Below are 23,319 nucleotides of genomic sequence, written 5' to 3' on the forward strand. Positions count from 1 at the left end.
TCACCTGATTGGGGAGTGAAATTGTTAAATTGTTTAACCCCCTTAACGACCGTGGGCAGTAATATTACGTCCTTGCAGTCATAGTGTTCATCCCCGCCGTCTGCTGCGGGCAGATGGGGGGGATCCGCGCACATGTCAGTTGATTTGTATAGCTGACGTGTGTCTTGCAGGCAAGAGTGGAATCTTGTTCACCCCTTCAATGGCGCTGTCAAAATGTGACAGCGCCATTTTATTGGCGATCGCGGTAAAACTTTACTCACCGGCCGCCATTGGAAGTCACGTGATGTGATCACGTGGAGTCGATGGTAGTACAGGGTCATGTGGTGATGACTCCCGTAGCTCACATGACTCACTTCCTGTTTCAAACAGGCCAAGTGCTGTGTGAGACAGGACATGATCATTTCTGGTGTTCACAGCTGTGTAGCTGTGATCAACAGAAATGGAAGAGCGATCAGGCTGCTGTTCCTTATAGTCCCCTGGGGGGACTAATAAAATAAAAGTAAAAAAGTAATAAATAATAAACCTAAAAGTTCAAATCACCCCCAATTCGCCTCATTGAAAATTAAAGGGTTAAAAAAAATATACACATATTTTGCATCGCCGCGTTTAGAAATGCCAAATTTTGCTCAAAATGCAATAAGCGATCAAAACGTAGCATCTGCGCAAAAATAGTACCGGAAACTCGGCCGGGGGTGGAGGGGTTAACGGGAGATTATCCAGCCATAACCGTAACCTGTAGTGTGAGTCCAAAGTGGCGCTTCACTTCCATTAAGCAGCTTGCTCCCATTATGGATGCATGCACGTCTAGAGCCATAATGGTGTCCTGATGCGGAAAAACAGTGCCGAGCTATAGGCGTTTCACAGACCACGTGATGTTCATGACTTGGCATTCTTTCCAGCCTGTGAGATGTAAATTGGAATGGCTGCAGGGTGCGCTGAGGTCAGACAGAAGTGCCTGATTGATTCTCTTCAATTGTTCTAGAGAGCCAAGAAAAGTATCACTCCTCTAAAAAAATATTGGAAAATAGTAATCACTATCAACAGATAAGAGGCGAGATGGAAAAACAGCTGAAGTCGGAGAAGACTGAAACGGGTCACGGCATGGCAATTACACTTATGCCACTGTATGCCGTAGGAGTGGCACTGTTTGCTGTATACAAGTTTTCAAAGGTAAGTGATCAGCTATGTGCACACTGAGTATTTGCAGCAGATTTTTTGACACATTTTTGTTGTGCTGTTACTTGTGTTTTTATCATTCATTTGAATGGGTTAAAAACGCTGAAAGAACAGTACTGTAGATTATTTTCTGCACCAAATCTGCAAGGAGAAAATGCTCAACACGTGCACAACACTTCAGGATTCTCATTGACTTTGGCATCATGATTTGCTTGCAGTTTTGTGATAAATCTGCACTGAAAAACGTACAATGTGCCCGTGCCCACAGCCTTAAAGGGATTGTGCAAGTATACTATCTGATCTGATCTTGGGCATGGAAAGACACTAGTGCTTGCAGAGTGGCACACTTGTCGATGAAACCCTGCAAGTATCGGGCACAGGTCTTGTTCTAATTAATGGAATCTATGCACATCGGTAACTAGACCTTGGCAATTGTGCCACCCGGCATGCACTATGGACTGTCCACGCAGGATTTCATATCGAGCAGAAAACCACTTTATATACAGAAAGCAGTCACATATTTCAGTCAAACATTGGGGCCATGCATTTGTGCCACTTGCGAGTCTCGCATCGCATCACCCGGCACGGCCACACATTCTCCTGACAGGAGCGGGTCGGCTGTATGTATTTCTATGCAGCTGAGACGCTCCTGTCCGGAGAGTGTGTGGCCGTGCCAGGTGATGCGAGACTCGCGCGTATTACTTGTGAATCACTCGAAAGTGTGACTCCAGCCTTTCTGATATATAAGTATGAGAGTTTTTCGCCTTTGTGCAGCCTTGCTGGCTTATTGGACAGCCTTGATCACCAACTCCACAGCCCTCCTATTCCCAAAAACACCCTGATGGAGTAGCATGTGACCAGACCTGTCCATCAAATCGTGAACGAAAACCAACTTTCTGATGTAACATGTTTTTCAGTTTGAGGAGGCCGATGGACAGGTCTGGGCAAATACTGATTTATTTTGAGAAAACCACTGTGAGGAAGACTGCGCTAACAATCAGGCATTTCTTCACTTAGGGGAAGATTGAACTTGTAATTCCCATATATCAAAAAAGTGGCACAACATTGTTCCCACATTTGTTAATCCACGTGCACACTGAAAGTATTTGGTCAGTATTTTACCTCAGTATATGCAAGGCCACGTTCACACAAGTATTTGGTGAGGTTTTTTTTACCTCAGTATTTATAGCCAAACCAAAGTTTTTGGCTTCAAATACTGAGGGAACGCATGCACATGGCCTTACAGTAAGCATAAAGTGGGCACCCCCTTTAATTTGCTTTCTTGCCCCATATGGTCTTAGAACCTTATTTTACAGTGGAATAACCTCCTGGTTATCCCAGCAGTTTTGCTGCATTGCTATTTGTCACACAGGGATACCATAATTTTATTACTAACCACACCACTACAGGAGTAGGTGGTGGAGACAATTAGTATGAGCTGCCCACTGCAATGCCATGGGTACTTCTAGTGTGTTTGATGTAGTAGTATCCACTGATTTTTCTCTCCATAGTGGATCTACCAGTTTAAGAGTGTTATACAGCCGTGTGCTGTCCGTGTACACCATAGACCATACTCAGAGAACAACATGCACCTCTACAGCCAGTGTGTCTGTGCACACGGATGATTTTCCACACAGTGCCAACTGTCCGCTTGGAAAAAATGCCAGCATGCACTATTCTGATGTGGTTTATGGACCAGACTAGTACATATAAAATGCCAGCACACTTGGTGCACATGGAGAATCATGTCCTCAGCGGACACCCTGGCCCGAGTTATCCTGAACCCAGTTTAAGGCTACTTTCACACTTAGAGGTGTTCCCATCTCCAAGAGCCTATCCCAATATGTAGTGGGTGTAATAATAATAATATTAGCAATTGCCTCCAATTAGAAATGTAGTATCCTGATATAGCCGCGTCTCTTACCTCATGTTCAGGTCATTGCAGGACCTTTTAGGTATCCATAGTTATGAATACTAGCAAGTAGCGAACTGTGACTATATGTGTGGTCATAACCATGAATACCTAAGGTCCTACAATGCCCTGCACATGAGGTAAGAGACATGGTTATATCAGAAGAACTATACTACATTTCTAATTGGAGGTATTTGCTAGTGTTGTCATTATTATAACATTTTACTATATATTGGAATAGAATTTTGTAGCTGGGAATACCCCTTTAAGTCTTTCTGTACACAACATTGGGCATTTAACCCATTCACTCACTGTACCGTAATAATAGTGTTCAACAGGAGTGCATTTAAAGATCGTTTTATTACTTTCCTTTTATTCTTTCCTTTACATTTTAAGATGAAGTCAAAAGACTCAAGTAGATCCAACCCCTCCAAAGATGAAGAGAAAAAAGCAAAGGAAACAGGTACTTTATAATGTCTCTGTAATATAAATGATTTGCTTGCTGAGAATGAATATACTTGTCACTTAGGTACAAATATAAGACCCATGCATATTGATGATCTAGATAGTCCCAACGATAAGTGACAGCTGCAGCATTTTCTTCTCCTGGAATCAGTCCAGTCAGTGCTATAAAGTAAATGGAGAATATACACATTAAAACTAATGGTTGGATTATGCCGTGTTTTCTTTATCGTTCCTTCCATGGGAGACCCAAACCATGGGTGTATAGCTAGCGCCTCCGGAGGACACACAAAGTACTACACTCAAACATGTAGCTCCTCCCTCCGGGCTATATACACTCCCTGGATGACAATCTATCCAGTTCAATACTTTGTGTTTCAGGAGGAACACACACTTGCATTCTCTGATATTTTTTTCTCATTTTTATTTTTTTTTAAAGATTTGGAAGAAAAGCGGGTCCAGTCTGGACTCCCGGCATGTCCCTTCACACCCCACTCTGTCGGCGGTGCTGTTAAGGTTGACTTTATAAGGCTGGAGCCTTCACATGCCGCGCTCCTTCACATCCTCTAAGAGGCTCTGGGTTGAAGTGGGAGCCTCCACGGTCCTCTCTGCTTGCAGACGACCGGTCTCCATCCGCAGCCGTGTCTGGTCCCTGCTGGAAGGAGCATTTACCCCCCCTCTCCAGGGACATGGCCCTGCGTCTCAAAGCTAAGTATAGAGACGTTTCTTCAGCGCTCTATTGGGAGACCCAGACGATTGGGGTATAGCTACTGCCCTCTGGAGGCCACACAAAGCACTACATTAAAAGTGCAAGGCCCCTCCCCCTCTGGCTATACCCCCCCCGTGGTATCACGGGTTCTCCAGTTTTAGCTTTGTGTGCGAAGGAGGTCAGACATTCCATGCATAGCTCCACAGATTTTAGTCAGCAGTAGCTGCTGACTGTTTCGGATGGAAGAAAAGAGGACACATATAGTGTCCCCAGCATGCTCCCTTCTCACCCCTGGATGGTGTTGTAAGGTTGAGGTACCTATTGCTGGTACAGGGCTGGAGCCTGACATGCTGTTTTCCTTCCACATCCCCTAGTAGGGCTCTGTGGAAGTGGGATCCTGCCGGCCTCTCAGCTCTGACGCCGGGCTCCATCCACAGACCCATTAGAACCTGATGGAGACGGAGCAGGAGTACGATCAGGGACAGGCCCTGCATCATACAGGTACTCTGTGTCCCCGGCAGGCACAGACACACTCCGGGCTGGCTGGGTGTTGTAGTGCGCCGGGGACCGCAACGTGGAGTTGGTGTCCCTACAGATTACTGGGGGACTTTTTTGTGTATGGGAACGCAGCGCCGACCCCCTCTGGACCGGGCGGCGCTGCTGTGACTTGTGGTGCGCCGGGGATCCGCCGTCCGCGCTTTTACGGCGGCGGCGGTTATAAATTTAGTCCCCGGCTTTTTGGGCCTAGGACGCCGGCAGCTCCGTTTCGTTCCCGCCCCCACCCTGTCATTCAGGGTAGGGGAGAGACGCTGTTCGCTAGCAGCGACGAGGGCTGGAGCCTGATTTACATGCTCCAGCCCTCTCACTTGGCACAGAGGGAAGCAGGCTTCCCGCTCTTGGCCAGGAACGCCCAGGGCCCGCCCCCCTTCCTCTCTCGAGACGCCGGCAGCCATTACATGCATGCCTGGCTGGAGGAAGGACGCAAGGCTCTGGGAGACCTGGACTAGGGGCTATCTGGCGACCACACACCCGCTTTTTTAAGCGGGCGGTAAGCGATTTTTCTGTGCTGGTCCCTCTAGTGCCTCACGGTGTATCGGTGTACTGTGTACAGATATATAGATATTGTATTGCTTGCACTGTGAGGTCGCTTCTGGCTGCATATCCCAGATCGCTCTGTGGAAGCAGCAACATGTCATCCTCAAAACGCAAGGCGGCCAAGGCAAAAAGGGCTGTGTATACTGCGTGTGCTGCATGTGGGGCTAATCTACCAGCAGGCTCCGATGACCCCCATTGTGTGCAATGCTCCGACCCGGTGCTGCTTCGCCAGCCGGAGTCAGGAGAGGTAGCGACCCAGGCTGAGACGCTTGTAAGTTCTGCCCCGGTGACAGGGACGGACTTTGCAGTTTTTGCAGATAATATGTCTGTATCTATGGCAAAAATCCTTGAAACCTTGCAATCTATGCATGGGGCTCAGTCTCTGGGCACGGCGAGGCCTCTGTCCTCAGGTCCCCCTTACTTGGAATGTATCCAGCCCACAGGGGGGTCCCCGGCTTCACAGGCCGAGGATTATGACTCAGATGATGGCCCCAGCCACCCTAAGCGAGCTCGCTGGGAAAGACCCTCGACGTCTTCACACTGCTCAGGGTCTCAGCGCAATCAGTCTCCCTGTGATGGGTCTGATGAGAGTGATCAGGAATCCACTCCTGGAACCCCTCTCAACCTGGATACCCCTGATGGGGATGCCATGGTAAACGACCTTATCTCAGCCATCAATAGGCTGTTGGATATTTCTCCCCCAGCCCCTTCAGCAGAAGAGGCAGCGGCAGAGCAGGAGAAGTTTCGTTTCCTTTATCCCAAGCGTAAATTGAGTGCTTTGTTAGATCACTCTGACTTCAGAGAATCAATCCAGAAGCACGACGCTCACCCAGAAAGGCGTTTCTCTAAACGATCTAAAGATACGCGTTTCCCTTTCCCCCCTGAGGTGGTCAAGCGCTGGACACAGTGTCCAAAGGTAGACCCCCCGATTTCCAAACTTGCAGCTAGATCCATAGTTGCAGTGGAGGATGGCGCTTCACTTAAAGATGCCAATGACAGACAGATGGACCTTTGGTTAAAATCTGTCTATGAAGCTATCGGCGCGTCATTTGCTCCGGCATTCGCAGCCGTATGGGCACTCCAGGCTATTTCAGCTGGCTTAGCAAAAGTGGATGCTATCATGCATCCAGCAGTGCCGCAAGTGGCGCACCTTACCACGCAGATGTCGGCGTTTGCGTCTTACGCTATCAATGCGGTCCTAGAATCTACCAGTCGCACCTCAATGGCGTCCGCCAATTCGGTAGTTTTGCGCAGAGCCTTGTGGTTAAAGGACTGGAAAGCAGATGCTGGTTCCAAGAAATGTTTAACCAGTTTGCCTTTGTCTAGAGATAGACTGTTTGGCGAGCCATTGGCTGACATCATTAAGCAGTCCAAGGGTAAAGACTCCTCTTTACCACAACCCAGAACATCCAAACCTCAGCAGAAAAAGTGGCAGCAGAGGTTTCAGTCCTTTTCGAGGTTCGGGCAAGACACCATTTACCTCGTCCAAAGGGACTCAGAGGACGCAAAGAAACTCAGATTCGTGGCGGACTCACACACGCCCCAAGAAAGCAAATGGAGGTACCGCTTCCAAAGCGGCTACCTCATGACTTCCAGCCCCCCCCCTCCGCATCGCCGGTCGGGGGCAGGCTCTCCCGCTTTTCCGGCATTTGGATGTCACAGGTCAAAGACCGGTGGGTGACGGACATTTTGTCTCGCGGGTACAGAATCGAGTTCAATTCTCGTCCTCCAGCTCGGTTTTTCAGAACCTCCCCACGTCCAGACCGAGCAGATGCTCTGCTGCAGGCGGTGGATTCCCTAAAAGCGGAAGGAGTGGTTATCCCAGTCCCTCCTCAGGAACAAGGGCAAGGGTTTTACTCCAATCTCTTTGTGGTTCCAAAAAAGGACGGCTCGTTCCGTCCTGTTCTGGACCTAAAACGGCTCAACAAACATGTGCACGCCAGGAGGTTCCGGATGGAAACCCTCCGCTCTGTCATTGCCTCAATGTCCAGAGGAGACTTCCTTGCCTCAATAGACATCAAAGATGCTTATCTCCACGTGCCAATTGCTACAGAACATCAACGTTTTCTACGTTTTGTGATAGGAGACGACCATTTTCAGTTCGTAGCTCTTCCATTTGGTCTGGCGACAGCCCCACGGGTCTTCACCAAGGTCATGGCGGCGGTGGTAGCAGTCTTGCACTCTCAGGGACACTCGGTGATCCCTTACCTAGACGACTTATTGGTCAAAGCTCCCTCTCAGGAGGCATGTCAGCACAGCCTGAATGCTACGCTGGAGACTCTACAGTCTTTCGGATGGATCATCAACTTTCCAAAGTCGATCCTATCACCGACTCAGTCACTAACGTATCTTGGCATGGAGTTTCATACTCTAGCAGCGATAGTGAAGCTTCCGCTGGACAAGCAGCGGTCACTACAGACAGGGGTGCAATCTCTTCTGCAGGGCCAGTTGCATCCCTTGCGGCGCCTCATGCATTTCCTAGGGAAGATGGTGGCAGCCATGGAAGCAGTTCCCTTTGCGCAGTTTCATCTGCGCCCACTTCAATGGGACATTCTCCGCCAATGGGACGGGAAGTCAACGTCCCTGGACAGGAAAGTCTCGCTTTCCCAGACGGCCAAGGACTCCCTACAATGGTGGCTCCTTCCCACCTCATTGTCTCAGGGAAGATCCTTCCTGCCCCCATCCTGGGCAGTAGTCACGACAGATGCGAGTCTGTCAGGGTGGGGAGCAGTATTTCTCCACCACAGGGCTCAGGGGACGTGGACTCCGCAGGAGTCCACCCTTCAGATCAATGTTCTGGAGATCAGAGCAGTGTATCTTGCTCTACTGGCCTTCCAACAGTGGCTGGAAGGAAAGCAGATCCGAATCCAATCGGACAACTCCACAGCGGTGGCATACATCAACCACCAAGGAGGGACGCGCAGTCGGCAAGCCTTCCAAGAAGTCCGGCGCATTCTAATGTGGGTGGAGGACAGAGCATCCACCATATCCGCGGTTCACATCCCAGGCGTAGAAAACTGGGAAGCAGACTTCCTCAGTCGCCAGGGCATGGACGCAGGGGAATGGTCCCTTCACCCGGACGTGTTTCAGGAAATCTGTCGCCGCTGGGGAGTGCCGGACGTCGACCTAATGGCATCCCGGCACAACAACAAGGTCCCGGCATTCATGGCGAGGTCGCGCGATCAAAGAGCTCTGGCGGCAGACGCCTTGGTTCAAGATTGGTCGCAGTTTCAGCTCCCATACGTGTTTCCGCCTCTGGCGCTCTTGCCCAGAGTGCTACGCAAGATCAGATCCGAGTGCAGCCGCGTCATACTCGTCGCTCCAGACTGGCCGAGGAGGTCGTGGTATCCGGATCTGTGGCATCTCACGATCGGTCGACCGTGGTCACTGCCAGACCGACCAGACTTACTGTCCCAAGGGCCGTTTTTCCATCAGAATTCTGCGGCCCTGAACCTGACTGTGTGGCCATTGAGTCCTGGATCCTAGCATCTGCTGGATTATCTCAGGGAGTCGTTGCCACAATGAGACAAGCTAGAAAGTCGAATTCGGCTAAGATCTACCACAGAACGTGGAAGATTTTCTTGTCCTGGTGCTCTGCTCAGGGAGTGTCTCCCTGGCCATTTGCATTGCCCAAGTTTCTTTCCTTCCTGCAATCGGGGTTAGAAAAGGGCTTGTCGCTCAGCTCCCTTAAAGGGCAAGTTTCGGCACTATCCGTGTTTTTTCAGAAGCGTCTAGCACGTCTTCCTAAGGTGCGCACGTTCCTGCAGGGGGTCTGTCATATTGTGCCCCCGTACAAGCGACCGTTAGATCCATGGGATCTGAACAGGGTACTAGTTGCTCTCCAGAAGCCGCCCTTCGAGCCTCTGAAGGAAGTTTCCTTTTCTCGGCTGTCGCAGAAAGTGGCGTTTCTTGTTGCGATCACATCGCTTCGGCGAGTGTCTGAGCTGGCAGCTCTGTCATCCAAGGCTCCCTTCCTGGTGTTCCACCAGGACAAGGTTGTGCTGCGCCCCATTCCGGAGTTTCTTCCTAAGGTCGTATCCTCTTTTCATCTTAATCAGGATATTTCCTTGCCTTCTTTTTACCCTCATCCGGTTCACCGGTATGAAAAGGACTTACGTTTACTAGATCTGGTGAGAGCACTCAGAATCTACATTTCCCGCACGGCGCCCATACGCCGTGCCGATGCACTTTTCGTCCTTGTCGCTGGTCCGCGCAAGGGGTTGCAGGCTTCTAAAGCCACCCTGGCTCGATGGATCAAAGAACCAATTCTAGAGGCCTACCGTTCTGCGGGGCTTCCGGTTCCTTCAGGGCTAAAAGCCCACTCCACCAGAGCCGTGGGTGCGTCCTGGGCATTACGTCACCAGGCTTCGGCTCAACAGGTGTGCCAGGCAGCTACCTGGTCCAGTCTGCACACTTTCACCAAGCATTATCAGGTGCATACCTATGCTTCGGCGGATGCCAGCTTAGGTAGAAGAGTCCTGCAGGCGGCAGTGACACCCCCGTAGGGGAGGGCTGTTTTGCAGCTCTAACATGAGGTATTTATTTACCCACCCAGGGACAGCTTTTGGACGTCCCAATCGTCTGGGTCTCCCAATAGAGCGCTGAAGAAGAAGGGAATTTTGTTACTTACCGTAAATTCCTTTTCTTCTAGCTCTTATTGGGAGACCCAGCACCCGCCCTGTTGTCCTTCGGGATGTTTTTTTGTTGTTTGCGGGTACACATGTTGTTCATGTTGAACGGTTTTTCAGTTCTCCGATGTTATTCGGAGTTAATTTGTTTAAACCAGTTATTGGCTTCCTCCTTCTTGCTTTGGCACTAAAACTGGAGAACCCGTGATACCACGGGGGGGGTATAGCCAGAGGGGGAGGGGCCTTGCACTTTTAATGTAGTGCTTTGTGTGGCCTCCAGAGGGCAGTAGCTATACCCCAATCGTCTGGGTCTCCCAATAAGAGCTAGAAGAAAAGGAATTTACGGTAAGTAACAAAATTCCCTTCTTTTCAGGGGTCCCGGGTACTTTTATTAGGGGGACAGTATGTGTTTTAACGGTACTGTACTTTCCGGCCGATTCTGGGGATTTCCCCTAAGAACCGCGCCGAAGGTGCCTGCTCGTCGGCCGCATTATTAAATCTAGGCCCCGGCTTCTGTTTGGGCCTAGTTTCGTTTTCGGCTTCTATGCATGTTTTGCATACAGCGCCGCCCACCGCCCGGCCAGCAGAGGGGAGGGCACTCCTCCTTGGGGAGATGTCCCCTCCCCTGTATGTCGTCCTGTATCTCTCTGCCCTCCGTTTTTCCCGCTCTTGGGTTTATACACGCCCCCCCTCCTTCTCCCAGCGCCATTTTCTCAGAGTTCTTGCGCTAGAGGGAGCTGGATGCTGCAGCTGCATTCTATCAGGAAGGCTAACGCTTCACAGGGGAGCGGTGGAATCCGGAGGGCACACAGAGAGCACGGGCTGGTAAGCCACAACCTCTGGTTGTGGACTTTTATTACACTCTCAGGCATTCTACAGGAGTGTATTCTGGCTGCAGAGCCTCCACCATCAGCAGCATGTCTGTCACTAGGAGCAAGGCTGCAAACATGTATGCTATATGCACTGCTTGTAAGCTCATTCTGCCAGAGCCAAGCACATACCCACATTGTGATGCCTGTGCTAATATGGTTGTGTCTCAGCCTGGAGCCTCCGCAGGGGTCCCTCCGGCTGCTTTGGCCCCAGTGGCTGAACCCCCGGCTTGGGTAGCATCTTTTTCAAAAGCTCTTTCCAGGTCTTTTGCCGACTCCATGGGGCAGCTGTCCCAGACACTGCTGTCCATGCATCAGCCCCCTTCACATGGTGCTTCGGCTGCTCCTAGCTCTGCAGAGCTCTCAGAGCATGTCCCAGGACCCCGTCCCCCTAAACGGAGACGCAGGGACCCTTCTCCCTCCTCTTCCCACGGCTCTGATTCACGTGCCGAGGTGCAGGGCTAGGAGGACTCGTTTACTGTGGGCTCAGACGCTACCTCTATGTACCCCATTGACTTGTCTGAGGGAGATGCGGATGTTAGTGACTTAATTGCGTCCATTAACTCCGTACTGAATCTCAACCCACCAGAGTCTGAGGAACAAGCCTCTCTGGTAGAGATACACCAGTTTACCTCACCTAAGAAAGCTAGGAGTATGTTTTTTAACCACTCCAGCTTTCAGGCCACTGTTACCAAACCCAGGGCCTGTCCTGACAAACGTTTTCCGAAGCGTAGTTCAGATGACCGTTTTCCTTTTCCACCAGAGGTGGTTAAAGAATGGGCTCAGTCCCCAAAGGTGGACCCTCCGGTGTCCAGAATCTCAGCCCGCACAGTCGTGGCTGTGGCTGATGGCACTTCTCTTAAGGATCCCACTGACCGCCAGGTTGACCTTTTGGCCAAGTCTGTATATGAGGCGGCTGGAGCCTCGTTCTCCCCGTCTTTTGCGGCAGTGTGGGCTCTCAAGGCAGTCTCTGCCTCTCTGGAGGAGATGCATTCCCTCACCAGGGACTCTATGCCTGAGCTGGAGACCTTAACTTCTCGAGCTTCGGCTTTTGCATCCTACGCCATGTCTGCCATCCTGGAGGCTTCTCACCGCACTGCGGTGGCCTCCGCTAATTCCCTCGCGATCCGCAGGATCTTGTGGCTTCGAGAGTGGAAAGCAGACGCTTCCTCAAAAAAGTACCTTGCGAGTCTCCCTTTTGCTGGGTCCAGGCTGTTTGGGGAACAGCTGGATGACATAATCAAGGAAGCTACTGGTGGGAAGAGTACTTCCTTGCCTCAAACTAAGGCCAGGAAACCTGTCCAGGGCAGGATCCAATCGAGGTTTCGTTCCTTTCGTTCCTCTAACTGGTCATCCTCGAAACCCTCGGCCGCGTCCACTACCGCAGCCAAGGATCGTAAACCAAACTGGCGCGCAAAGCCGCGTCCTCAAAAGACCGGAGGAGCCGCTGCCACTAAGGCGGCCTCCTCTTGACTACCTGGCTGCGCCAGCAACGTCCTTGGTCGGTGGCAGGCTCTCCCACTTTGGAGACGTGTGGTTCCAACACGTCACCGATCAGTGGGTGCGGGATATTATCTCCCACGGCTACAGGATAGAATTTTCTTCCAGCCCGCCAAACAGATTTTTTCTGTCCACACCCCCTTGCTCCACGGCCGCCGCCTTCTCTCAGGCCGTGGCCTCCCTGCAGGCCAACGGGGTAATTGTTCCGGTTCCCGCCCGGGAACGGTTCAGCGGTTTCTACTCAAACCTCTTTCTAGTCCCCAAGAAGGACGGTTCCTCCCGGCCCATCCTGGACCTCAAGCTTCTCAACAAGCATATTCAGGTGCGGCACTTTCGCATGGAATCTCTGAGATCGGTCATTGCCTCAATGACCCAAGGAGATTTTCTGGCATCCATCGACATCAGAGATGCCTATCTGCATGTGCCTATTGCGGTCTCACACCAGCGTTGGCTACGCTTTGCAATCGGAGAGGAACATTTCCAGTTCGTGGCTCTTCCCTTTGGCTTAGCCACGGCCCCTCGGGTGTTCACCAAGGTCATGGCAGCAGTGGTTGCAGTCCTGCACCTCCAGGGATTGGCAGTGATTCCTTACCTGGACGACCTTCTAGTCAAGGCCTCATCCAGTGTAGACTGCCAGCGGAGTGTCTCTCTCACTGTCGCCACGCTAGTTCAGTTCGGGTGGCTTGTCAACCTGCCCAAGTCCACTCTGACCCCGACCCAGGTACTTTTGTACCTAGGGATGCAGTTCGAGACTCTGCCGGCACTTGTGAAGTTGCCCTTAGTCAAACAGCAGTCCCTTTGTCTGGCGGTGCGCTCTCTGCTGAGGCACCGCCGTCATTCCATCAGACACCTCATGCGGGGGCTGGGTCAGATGGTGGCGTCAATGGAAGCGGTTCCCTTTGCCCAGTTCCATCTGCGTCCCTTGCAGCTGGACATTCTCCGCTGTTGGAACAAGCGGATCTCTTCCTTGGACAGGCTGGTGGCTCTGTCATCTCAGACCAGGAACTCCCTTCAGTGGTGGCTTCAGCCCCTCTCCCTGTCACAGGGACGCTCCTTCCTGACTCCGTCCTGGGTGATACTCACCACGGATGCCAGCCTCTCCGGTTGGGGAGCGGTATTTCTTCATCACCGAGCACAGGGCACTTGGACTCCGTCCGAATCAGCCCTCCCGATCAATGTGCTGGAGATCAGAGCTGTGTTTCTAGCTCTCCTAGACTTTCACCACCTGTTGGCGGGCAAGCACATTCGGGTTCAGTCGGACAACGCGACAGCGGTTGTCTACATCAATCACCAGGGCGGGACTCACAGCCGTCTGGCGATGTTGGAGGTTCAACGAATCCTTCAGTGGACGGAGGACTTCAAGTCCACCATATCTGCAGTCCACATCCCAGGCGTGGAAAACTGGGAGGCCGATTATCTCAGCCGTCAAACCGTGGACGGCGGCGAGTGGGCCCTGCATCCGTCAGTGTTCAGATCAATCTGCCGCAAGTGGGGCACTCCGGAAGTGGATCTGATGGCATCCCGGCACAACAACAAGGTTCCGGTTTACGTGGCTCGCTCCCACGATCCTCAGGCCTTCGCAGCAGACGCACTGGTTCAAGATTGGTCTCAGTTCCGTCTGGCCTATGTGTTTCCCCCTCTAGCGCTCTTGCCCAGGGTTCTGCGCAAGATCGGTACGGAGGGCCGTCGAGTCATACTCATTGCTCCGGATTGGCCCAGGCGAGCTTGGTACCCAGACCTGCTCCGCCTGTCCGTAGAGGTGCCGTGGCATCTCCCGGACCGCCCAGACCTTCTCTCTCAAGGTCCGTTCTTCCACCAGAATTCTGCGGCTCTCAGATTGACGGCGTGGCTCTTGAGTCCTGGATCCTGACTGCTTCAGGCATTCCCCCTGAGGTCATCTCCACCATGACTCAGGCTCGGAAGTCTTCCTCGGCCAAGATTTACCACAGGACTTGGAGAATTTTCCTGTCCTGGTGTTGCTCTTCCGGCCGTGCCCCTTGGCCGTTCTCCTTGCCGACCATCCTGTCTTTTCTACAGTCAGGCCTACAGTTAGGTCTGTCCCTCAATTCCCTCAAGGGACAGGTGTCGGCTTTGTCGGTATTGTTCCAGCGGCGTATCGCCCGACTGGCTCAGGTGCGCACCTTCATGCAGGGCGCATCTCACATCATACCTCCTTACCGGCGGCCCTTGGATCCCTGGGACCTTAATCTGGTCCTCACGGCCTTACAGAAACCCCCCTTTGAGCCTCTCAGGGAGGTTCCCTTGTCTAGACTTTCACAGAAAGTTGTCTTTCTAGTAGCCATAACTTCTCTCAGGAGAGTTTCTGATTTGGCTGCGCTTTCTTCGGAATCCCCCTTCTTGGTGTTTCCGGACTTTCTCCCTAAGGTGGTGTCTTCCTTCCACCTTAACCAGGACATTTCATTGCCCTCTCTTTGTCCGGCCCCTGTGCATCGCTTTGAGAAGGCGTTGCACACCTTGGATTTGGTGCGGGCGCTCCGAATCTATGTGTCACGCACCGCCGTTTTTCGGCGGTGCACCTCACTTTTTGTGCTAACCACGGGTCAGCGCAAGGGTCTTGCTGCTTCTAAGCCGACCCTAGCTCGTTGGATTAGGTCGGCTATCGCCAATGCCTACCAGTGTTCTCAGGTGCCTCCCCCGCCAGGGATTAAGGCGCATTCGACCAGAGCTGTCGGTGCCTCCTGGGCTTTCAGGCACCAGGCTACGGCTCAGCAGGTGTGTCAGGCTGCCACTTGGTCCAGTCTGCACACTTTTTCGAAGCACTACCAGGTGCATGCTCATGCTTCGGCAGATGCGAGCTTGGGCAGACGCATCCTTCAGGCGGCTGTCGCCCATTTGTGAAGTTAGGTTTTGCCTACTTCTCAGTTTGGTTTATTTCCCACCCATGGACTGCTTTGGAACGTCCCATGGTTTGGGTCTCCCATGGAAGGAACGATAAAGAAAAAGAGAATTTTGTTTACTTACCGTAAATTCTTTTTCTTGTAGTTCCGACATGGGAGACCCAGCACCCTCCCTGTTGCCTGTTGGCAGTTTTTTGTTCCGTGTGTTTCACCGGCTGTTGTTAGTAGACAGAGTAAAACTCGGCAAAACCAGAACTCTGTCTCTACTTATGGGTGGATGTCCTCCTTCAGCTTTTGTACTGAACTGGATAGATTGTCATCCAGGGAGTGTATATAGCCCGGAGGGAGGAGCTACACGTTTGAGTGTAGTACTTTGTGTGTCCTCCGGAGGCGCTAGCTATACACCCATGGTTTGGGTCTCCCATGTCGGAACTACAAGAAAAAGAATTTACGGTAAGTAAACAAAATTCTCTTTTTTAGAATGAAACATGCTATACATGCACATCAAAGCATCTAAGTTAGGCCTTGTTCAGACATCAGTATTTTTCGCATAAAGTGAAAGATTGTCAGAGTCCATTTTTGGGGTCATCAATTGTCCTTTCATAAGAAAAAAAAAAAAAAGTTTCTCAAGTTTATCCAATCTATAAGTTTATGAAAAACTGACCTCCTACAGATGGCAATCGAGTACCGCCTGTTTTTGGGGGTTTTATGTTGTTTTTACAGACCCTTAGCCTGTGTGCGCACATTGCCTTTTTTTGTGACTACAAAAATGCCGTGTTTTTGTGCGTATTTGGCCGCTAAAATAACGCACAAAAACTCACATGCGTTAAAAAAAAAGTATTAAAAAAGGCGTTTTTCCGCGTTTTTGTTGCTGCATTTTTTCCAATGCATTGCATGAGTAAAAACGCAGAAATAATTGATATGTTGCATCTTTGTGGTCACCACAAAAACGCACCTAAGACAAAATTGCACTGTGCGGACAGCAAAAATGAAAACTCAGACTTTGCTGGGGAAGCAGTCATGCATGCACCTGAAAAACGCACCGTGCGCACATAGCCTTAGGCTACATCCGCACGCTGCGTTTTTGGCTATTGTTTTTTTGTCAGAACTTTCTGACATCTGACTTCACAGCAAAGTCTATGAGAAGTCAGATTTGCTATGCGCACATTGCAGTTTATTTGTCAGCGTTTTATTTGTCAAAAGTTTGTGACAAAAAAAAATGTATCATGTTCATTTTTCCTGTTTTTTTTTTTGTCAACATTTGTCACAAAAACGCAGCAAAAACGCACCTACAATTCCAAGCATTTTTTGTGACATTTCCAGGCTCTCTCTGACAACGTGCAGTTTTGACTGCAGTTAGTGACCACAAAAAGATGCAGCATGCGCATGTAGCCTAAGGGGCCCTTTGCACACTACGACATCGCAAGCCGATGCTGAGATGCCGAGCTCGATAGTTCCCACCCTGTCGCAGCTGCGATATCATGGTGATAGCTGCCGTAGCGAACATTATCGCTACAGCAGCTTCACATGCACTCCCCTGCCCTGCGACGTCGCTCTGGCCGGCGAACCGCCTCCTTCCTAAGGGGGCGGGTCATGTGGCGTCACAGCGACGTCACACGGCAGGCGGCCAATAGAAGCGGAGATGAGCGGGACGTAAACATCCCGCCCACCTCTTTCCTTCCGCATTGCAGACGGGACGCAGGTAGGAGATGTTCCTCGCTCCTGCGACTTCATACACGGCGATGTGTGCTACCGCAGGAACGAGGAACAACATCGTACTGTCACTACAGCCAAAATAATGAAAATGACGACACTACACCGATCATACGATACCGACGCTTTTACGCTCGGTCATCATAGTTAAAACGATTTACACACTACGATGTCGAGAGCGACGCCGGATGTGCGTCACTTTCGATTTGACCCCACAAACATCACACCTGCGATGTCGTAGTGTGCAAAGGGCCCCTAGGACTTACATTGCTGACTTTGATCCAACATTCAAATTAATATCAGACATGTCTCTGCACTTGGTCAGAGAAAAAAAAATCTGATATGTGAACTACTTTATAGACCATCATAGGTACTTGTGTTAACCGTTAAAACCACAGATGGCATTCAATCAAGAAAAACTGAGGTCTGCATGATGCTTTATTTGGGTGGGCAGATCACACAAGCTATGTAATGTGAGAGGGAAATCTAGGCAAAATCTGCGGAGGCAAAGAGAGATCGCACCCACGCACGTCATCAGCTTAGAGAGTAAAGAGAACCTAGGAAGATCCAGGCATTAGGGTCATTTGGACGGTATCCCACAATCCACAGTATTGTCAGCATAGGAGATTGTAGAGCCTATGTGACCTGAGATGTAGCTGATAAAGGAGTGGTTGGAAAGCCATGGCACCCTGGACAGAGACTGCACATCCAGCATGTATTACTGACAGGGAAAATCTAGTATGACCAGTCTGAGTCTAGAATATCAGAGTGTCTGAGAATAAATGAGGTAATGAAAATTGTAACTTTTTAACTAAAGGTGACCATTAAAAAATGTATTACATGATCACGTTAAGTGTCTAAAGCCTTTTCAATCAGTCAGTATATGTCACCGAATTACATTTCTTTGAGTTTTATAGGGTAGTTCTTTGTTTTGTGATGAAAACCATGATGGACAGCAACACAGTGCCCACTAGACACCCAAGTTGGTTGTCACTGCATTTCCAGACCACTAAATATCCAATCTAGGATAGTGATATGACCCTTGTGTGCACAGTGCGTCATGACTAATGAGATGATGCATTCAGGATTGTCACCATCTTTCTCCGAAATTATAAGAAAGTAGTCAATTTTAATAACTCGAGCATTTTAGGGACATATAGAAGGTCTTTACTTGCAGCTGCATCACTGTAAACACGCATCACGTTTACTTTGAATATATATTTCTAGCAATAATTGGATAAGCGACCTATATGAATAACATATTATTATTTATGATTAACTTTTTTTTATTTTATTTTTTTTATTCTTAATCATCCAGAAAATCAGCTTTTGGCGTTAGAAAAACATCTTTCCCAAACAGAGACAATGCTGAATTGCTTACTGACCCAGCTTGATCCGCTCTCCAGTTGGTAAGCCATGCTATTGTTATTGAGATCGTCTGTAAGGAACACCTGGAATGCAAGGATTCTAAGGTAGTAGTAAGGCAGCCTTATATTTGGCTGGGGGCTGGCTTGGTTGGGACTTTGTGAACTACTGGGCTTTATTTTCTACATGTTCGTAAAGCTGAGCTATTGAACGGGACACCACACTTGAATAAACTCCTATAAAAAAGGCAAAGCGAGTTCTGCTTTTGGCTAAATTTGTGGACCATGTGCTATAGATTCACGACCCAACAGCCACAACCGCTTCTGAGATTTTCATGCTGCATTTCCATAAGTACAAGATTATCTGAGTTTACTGTCTGCAGCGGAAATGTATATACTGTTCTGACTTCTGATAGTAAATAATTCACGCAGAATATATATTTGTGCTTATTTTTAGTGTCAATTCTTTGGCTACTGGACAGAAAGATGAAATTATGAATCAGCTACAGTCCATCAGAACGTTAATGAAAACGAGTGGGATGGACAAATCTGCTTTCAGTAACTCAGGTAATGGATCAGTAACTGCCCAAGACCTAAGGCTGGAGTCACACTTGCTCACGCGAGTCTCACATCGCATCACCCGGCATGGCCACACACACTCCTGACAGGAGCGGGTCAGCTGCATGTATTTCTTTGCAGCTGAGATGCTCCTGTCAGGAGAGCTGCAGGCCATGTCGCGAGATGTGATGCAAGACTTGCACGAGTCTCTCACAAGTGTGACTTTGGCCTAATGGTGTGAATCATGAAGATAAGTGTTGCTCTTAGGCTCCTTTCACATTGCGTTTCAGTGGCTCCGTCGGGGCATACGCCCAAAATCCTGCCCCTCCCCCCACAAAACGAGTTTCGGACGTATGCGCCGACGGGGCCATTGAGTATAATGGAGCAGACAGAGCAAGCGTATGCTGTCTTGCACCATTTTCGGGTGTATACGCTTTTTGCAGGCGGACACCCAAACGTAGTTTGCTACGTCTCTGCATCCACCTGCAGAAAGTGTATGCACCCGAAAATGGTGCAAGACAGCATACGTTTGCTCTGTCTGCTCCATTATACTCAATGGCCCCGTCGGCGCATACGTCCGAAACTCGTTTTGTGGGGGTAAGGGTGGGATTTCGGACGTATGCCCCAACGGAGCCACTGAATCACAATGTGAAAGGAACCTTAGAGAGTGCTGGATCAATTCGTGGGACACCAGTCCATCTGCCAGGTCAGTAGTGTCTGACCCCTGGGTGGGAGGCTCACAAATCACTTGCCTTCTGGGATCCATGGTTCGGGTTTTAATTAGCCAGGCTGGTGCAATATCGTCTGTGTTGTCACACCGCAATGATGACTTTAACCAGGCTGGTGCAAACAAAAGCCTGATCTTAGAAGGTAAGAGATTTGTGAGTATCCAATCCAACAACCAGAGTACAGTACTGCTAAAAGACCTGAAATCCTGCAAATCGATCTGCCCATGTCTGTCTATGCTCAACTTTGTACCAAGCCCCATAAACTCTGTGGTATAGAGTATGTGAACATTTGTCCCTCTCACCTATACGAGCTCTATGGGGATCTCTATGTATGATTAATTGAGGACAGACATTGATGTAGGACAAGAAGTTTTGGTTTGCAGTCTGCATTGCAGACTCAAACCATGATGGTATGGATCTTGCATAGACACAGGCAAGCTGGAACAGCAATGGACCCACAGCGTTAAAAGCATGGAAGCCTAAGGCTATGTGCACACGCTGCGTATTTTTGACGCTGCGTTTTTGGCCACTAAAAACACACAAATGCACCTGCGGCAAAAAAACGCATGCATTTTTACCGCGATTTGGTGCGTTTTTGGCTGCGTTTTTCTGCGTTTTTCCAATGCATTGCGGGAAAACACAGAAAAACGCATGAAAGAATTGACATGTCCATTTTTCTTTATCGTTCCTTTGGGAGACCCAGACCATGGGTGTTTAGCTTCTGCCTCCGGAGGACACACAAAGTACTACACTTAAAAGTGTAGCTCCTCCCTCTGAGCTTATACACCCCCTGGTAGCCAGTCCTAGCCAGTTTATCGCTTTGTGTTCAGGAGGTCATACATCCACACATGCATTCTCATCTGATTTGTTTGACTTTTGGAAAGAGTTTGAAGAAAAGCGGGTCCACGTCTGGACTCCCGGCATGTCCCTTCTCACCCCACTGTGTCGGCGGTGTTGTTAAGGTTGATTTACAAGGCTGCAGCCTTACATGCCGCGCTCCTTCACCATCCCTTCTGGGCTCTGGCTTGAAGTGGGAGCCAGCACGGTCTCCATGCCTGGCAGGAGTCCGGTCTCCATCCACAGCCCCTTGAGGATTCTGTTGGACCGGAGCACTCATCCCCAGGGACATGGCCCTGCGTCTCAGCAGCTAAGTACCTGAGACGTTTATGTTGGGGGTCCCGGTTCTTTATTGTAAGGGGAGAGTATGCTGTATGTGATTGTTTTAACTTTTCTGGCGGGTTCTCTAGCTTTTGCCTGAGAACCGCGCCGATGGTGCCTGCTTGTCGGCCTCGCCGCTTAAATTTAGGCCCCGGCTTCGCCGGAGGCCTAGTTTCATTTTCCTGCCCTCGCATGTCACTCATGCAGAGGGACAGGTTCGGCTCCTCCCGGCGGCCGTTCTACACACGGGAGGGACACTCCCCACTGCTGGGGCGTCCCTCCTTCCCTGCAGGTCTCTATAGCCCTCCAGTTCCCGCTCTTTTATAGGAACGCCCCATTTCTCAGGCAGAGTTCACTCTGCTCTGGGACATCCTGCATTCTGCATCTCTGCTGAGGTGCTGCGACTGGGGGACCGGGCTTCGGGATCTGGAGGACACACAACACCGCGCTCAGCGGTCTGGTAAGCCACAGCCGGTCTCCGGTTGTGGACCTCTGTATATTCTCCCTGGGGTTCATTCTCTGCAAAGCCCCCACTCCAGCAGCATGTCTCACACAAGGAGCAAGGCTCCAAAGCTTTATTCTGCATGCACTGCATGTAAGCTCCTGCTGCCTGAGCCGAGCACCTATCCACATTGTGATGTCTGCTCTAACTTGGCGGTGCCACAGCCTGGAGTCTCACCCCCAGTGGGCTCTCGGGCTGCTGCTGCACCTGTGATTGAACCCCCGGCCTGGGTAGAGTCCTTTTCTAGGTCCATATCCCAGTCATTTGCTGAGTCCATGGGGCTTTTGTCCAGGACTTTGATGAATATGCATCAGCCCCCCTCACAGGGTGCCTCTAATACTCTTGACAGAGGACTCCTATCCTCTGACCTCCGTCCATCGGAGCTCACGGAGGATTCATCATCTGATCCCAGACCCCGTCCTTCTAAGAGAAGGCGCAGGGTTTCCTCCCCCTCCCCATCCCACGGCTCTGTCTCAAGAGCTGACTCTCAAGATGAGGAGGATGCCCTCACTGGGGGCTCGGAGGCTATGTATCCCATCGATTTTCTCTGAGGGTGACTCAGATCTTAGTGATTTGATTGCTTCTATTAATTCTGTGATCTCAATCCGCTAGTGTCAGAGGAGCAACTCTCTTTGGCAGAAAAACATCAGTTTACCTCGCCTAAGAGAGTGAAGAGTGTGTTCTTTAACCACTCCAGTTTTCAGACCGCTGTGACCAAACCCAGGGCCTGCCCTGACAAACGCTTTCCAAAGGTTCTGATGACCGGTTTCCATTTCCACCTGAGGTGGTCAAGGAGTGGTCTCACTCCCCAAAGGTAGACCCTCCGGTGTCTAGGCTATCAGCCCGGACCGTTGTGTCGGTGGCTGACGGCACCTCACTTAAGGATTCCACTGACCGTCAGATTGACCTTCTGGCCAAATCTGTGTATGAAGCTGCGGGGGGCGCGTTTTCCCCGACTTTTGCAGCAGTGTGAGCTCTCAAAGCCATCTCTGCCTCTCTAGAGGAGATGCATTCCCTCACCAAGGAATCTATGCCTGAGATGGTTACCTTAACTGCTCAGTTTTCAGCTTTTTCATCCTATGCCATGTCTGACATGCTAGAGGCTGGTCACCGCACTGCGGTGGCTTCAGCTAATTCTCTTGTTATCCGCAGGATTTTGTGGCTTCGAGAGTGGAAGGCAGATGCTTCTTCCAAGAAGTTTCTTGCTGGGCTCCCTTTTGCTGGTTCACGGCTGTTTGGTGAACAGCTGGATGAAATCATTAAAGAAGCTACTGGCGGGAAGAGTACTTCCATGCCACAAACCAAGACCAGGAAACCCGCCCAGGGTAGGAATCAATCGAGGTTTCGTTCCTTTCGTTTCTCCTACTGGTCATCCTCTAAGCCTTCCTCCTCGTCCGCTAACTCAGCTAAGGATCAGAAATCCAACTGGCGCCCAAAAGCGCGTCCGCAGAAGACTGCAGGAGGTTCTGCCACTAAGGCAGCTTCCTCATGACTCTCGGCCCGCTCCAGCCACGTCCTTAGTCGGTGGCAGGCTCTCCCACTTTGGCGACGCTTGGTTAAAGCAAGTCTCCGATCAGTGGGTGAGAGACATCATATCTCACGGCTACAGGATAGAATTCTCTTCCAGCCCTCCAAACAGATTTTTTTTTTTCTCTCAACTCCCCCCTGCTCCAAGGCCGCCGCCTTCTCGCAGGCCGTGGCGTCCTTGCAGGCAAACTGAGTGATTGTCCCAGTTCCCGCTCAGGAACGGTTCAGAGGTTTTTACTCAAATCTCTTCCTAGTTCCAAAAAAGGACGGTACTTTCCGGCCCATCCTGGATCTCAAGCTTCTCAACAAGCATGTCCGGGTGCGGCATTTTCGCATGGAGTCTCTGCGATCAGTCATTGCCTCTATGACCCAAGGGGAGTTCCTGGCGTCCATCGACATCAGAGATGCCTATCTACATGTGCCAATCGCAGTGTCCCATCAGCGTTGGTTACGTTTTGCGATAGGAGAGGATCATTTCCAATTCATGGCTCTCTCCTTCGGGTTAGCCACGGCCCCTCGGGTATTCACCAAGGTCATGGCGGCAGTGATTGCGGTCCTGC

General features: G+C 50.5%; 1 protein-coding gene across 1 annotated transcript in view; it reads left to right on the forward strand.

Moving 5' to 3' along the window:
• LOC142303506 (uncharacterized) overlaps positions 1–23,319 on the forward strand; it is a 46,734-nt gene that overhangs the window by 14,451 nt on the left and 8,964 nt on the right. Inside the window, exons 2-5 of the mRNA XM_075344908.1 lie at positions 983–1,170; positions 3,485–3,551; positions 18,241–18,331; positions 18,744–18,853. Coding sequence (XP_075201023.1) covers positions 983–1,170; positions 3,485–3,551; positions 18,241–18,331; positions 18,744–18,853 — 456 coding nt within the window. The remainder of the gene's footprint in view (positions 1–982; positions 1,171–3,484; positions 3,552–18,240; positions 18,332–18,743; positions 18,854–23,319) is intronic.

The sequence above is a fragment of the Anomaloglossus baeobatrachus genome, chromosome 4 (genome assembly GCF_048569485.1).
Source record: "Anomaloglossus baeobatrachus isolate aAnoBae1 chromosome 4, aAnoBae1.hap1, whole genome shotgun sequence".
Lineage (NCBI taxonomy): Eukaryota > Metazoa > Chordata > Amphibia > Anura > Aromobatidae > Anomaloglossus > Anomaloglossus baeobatrachus.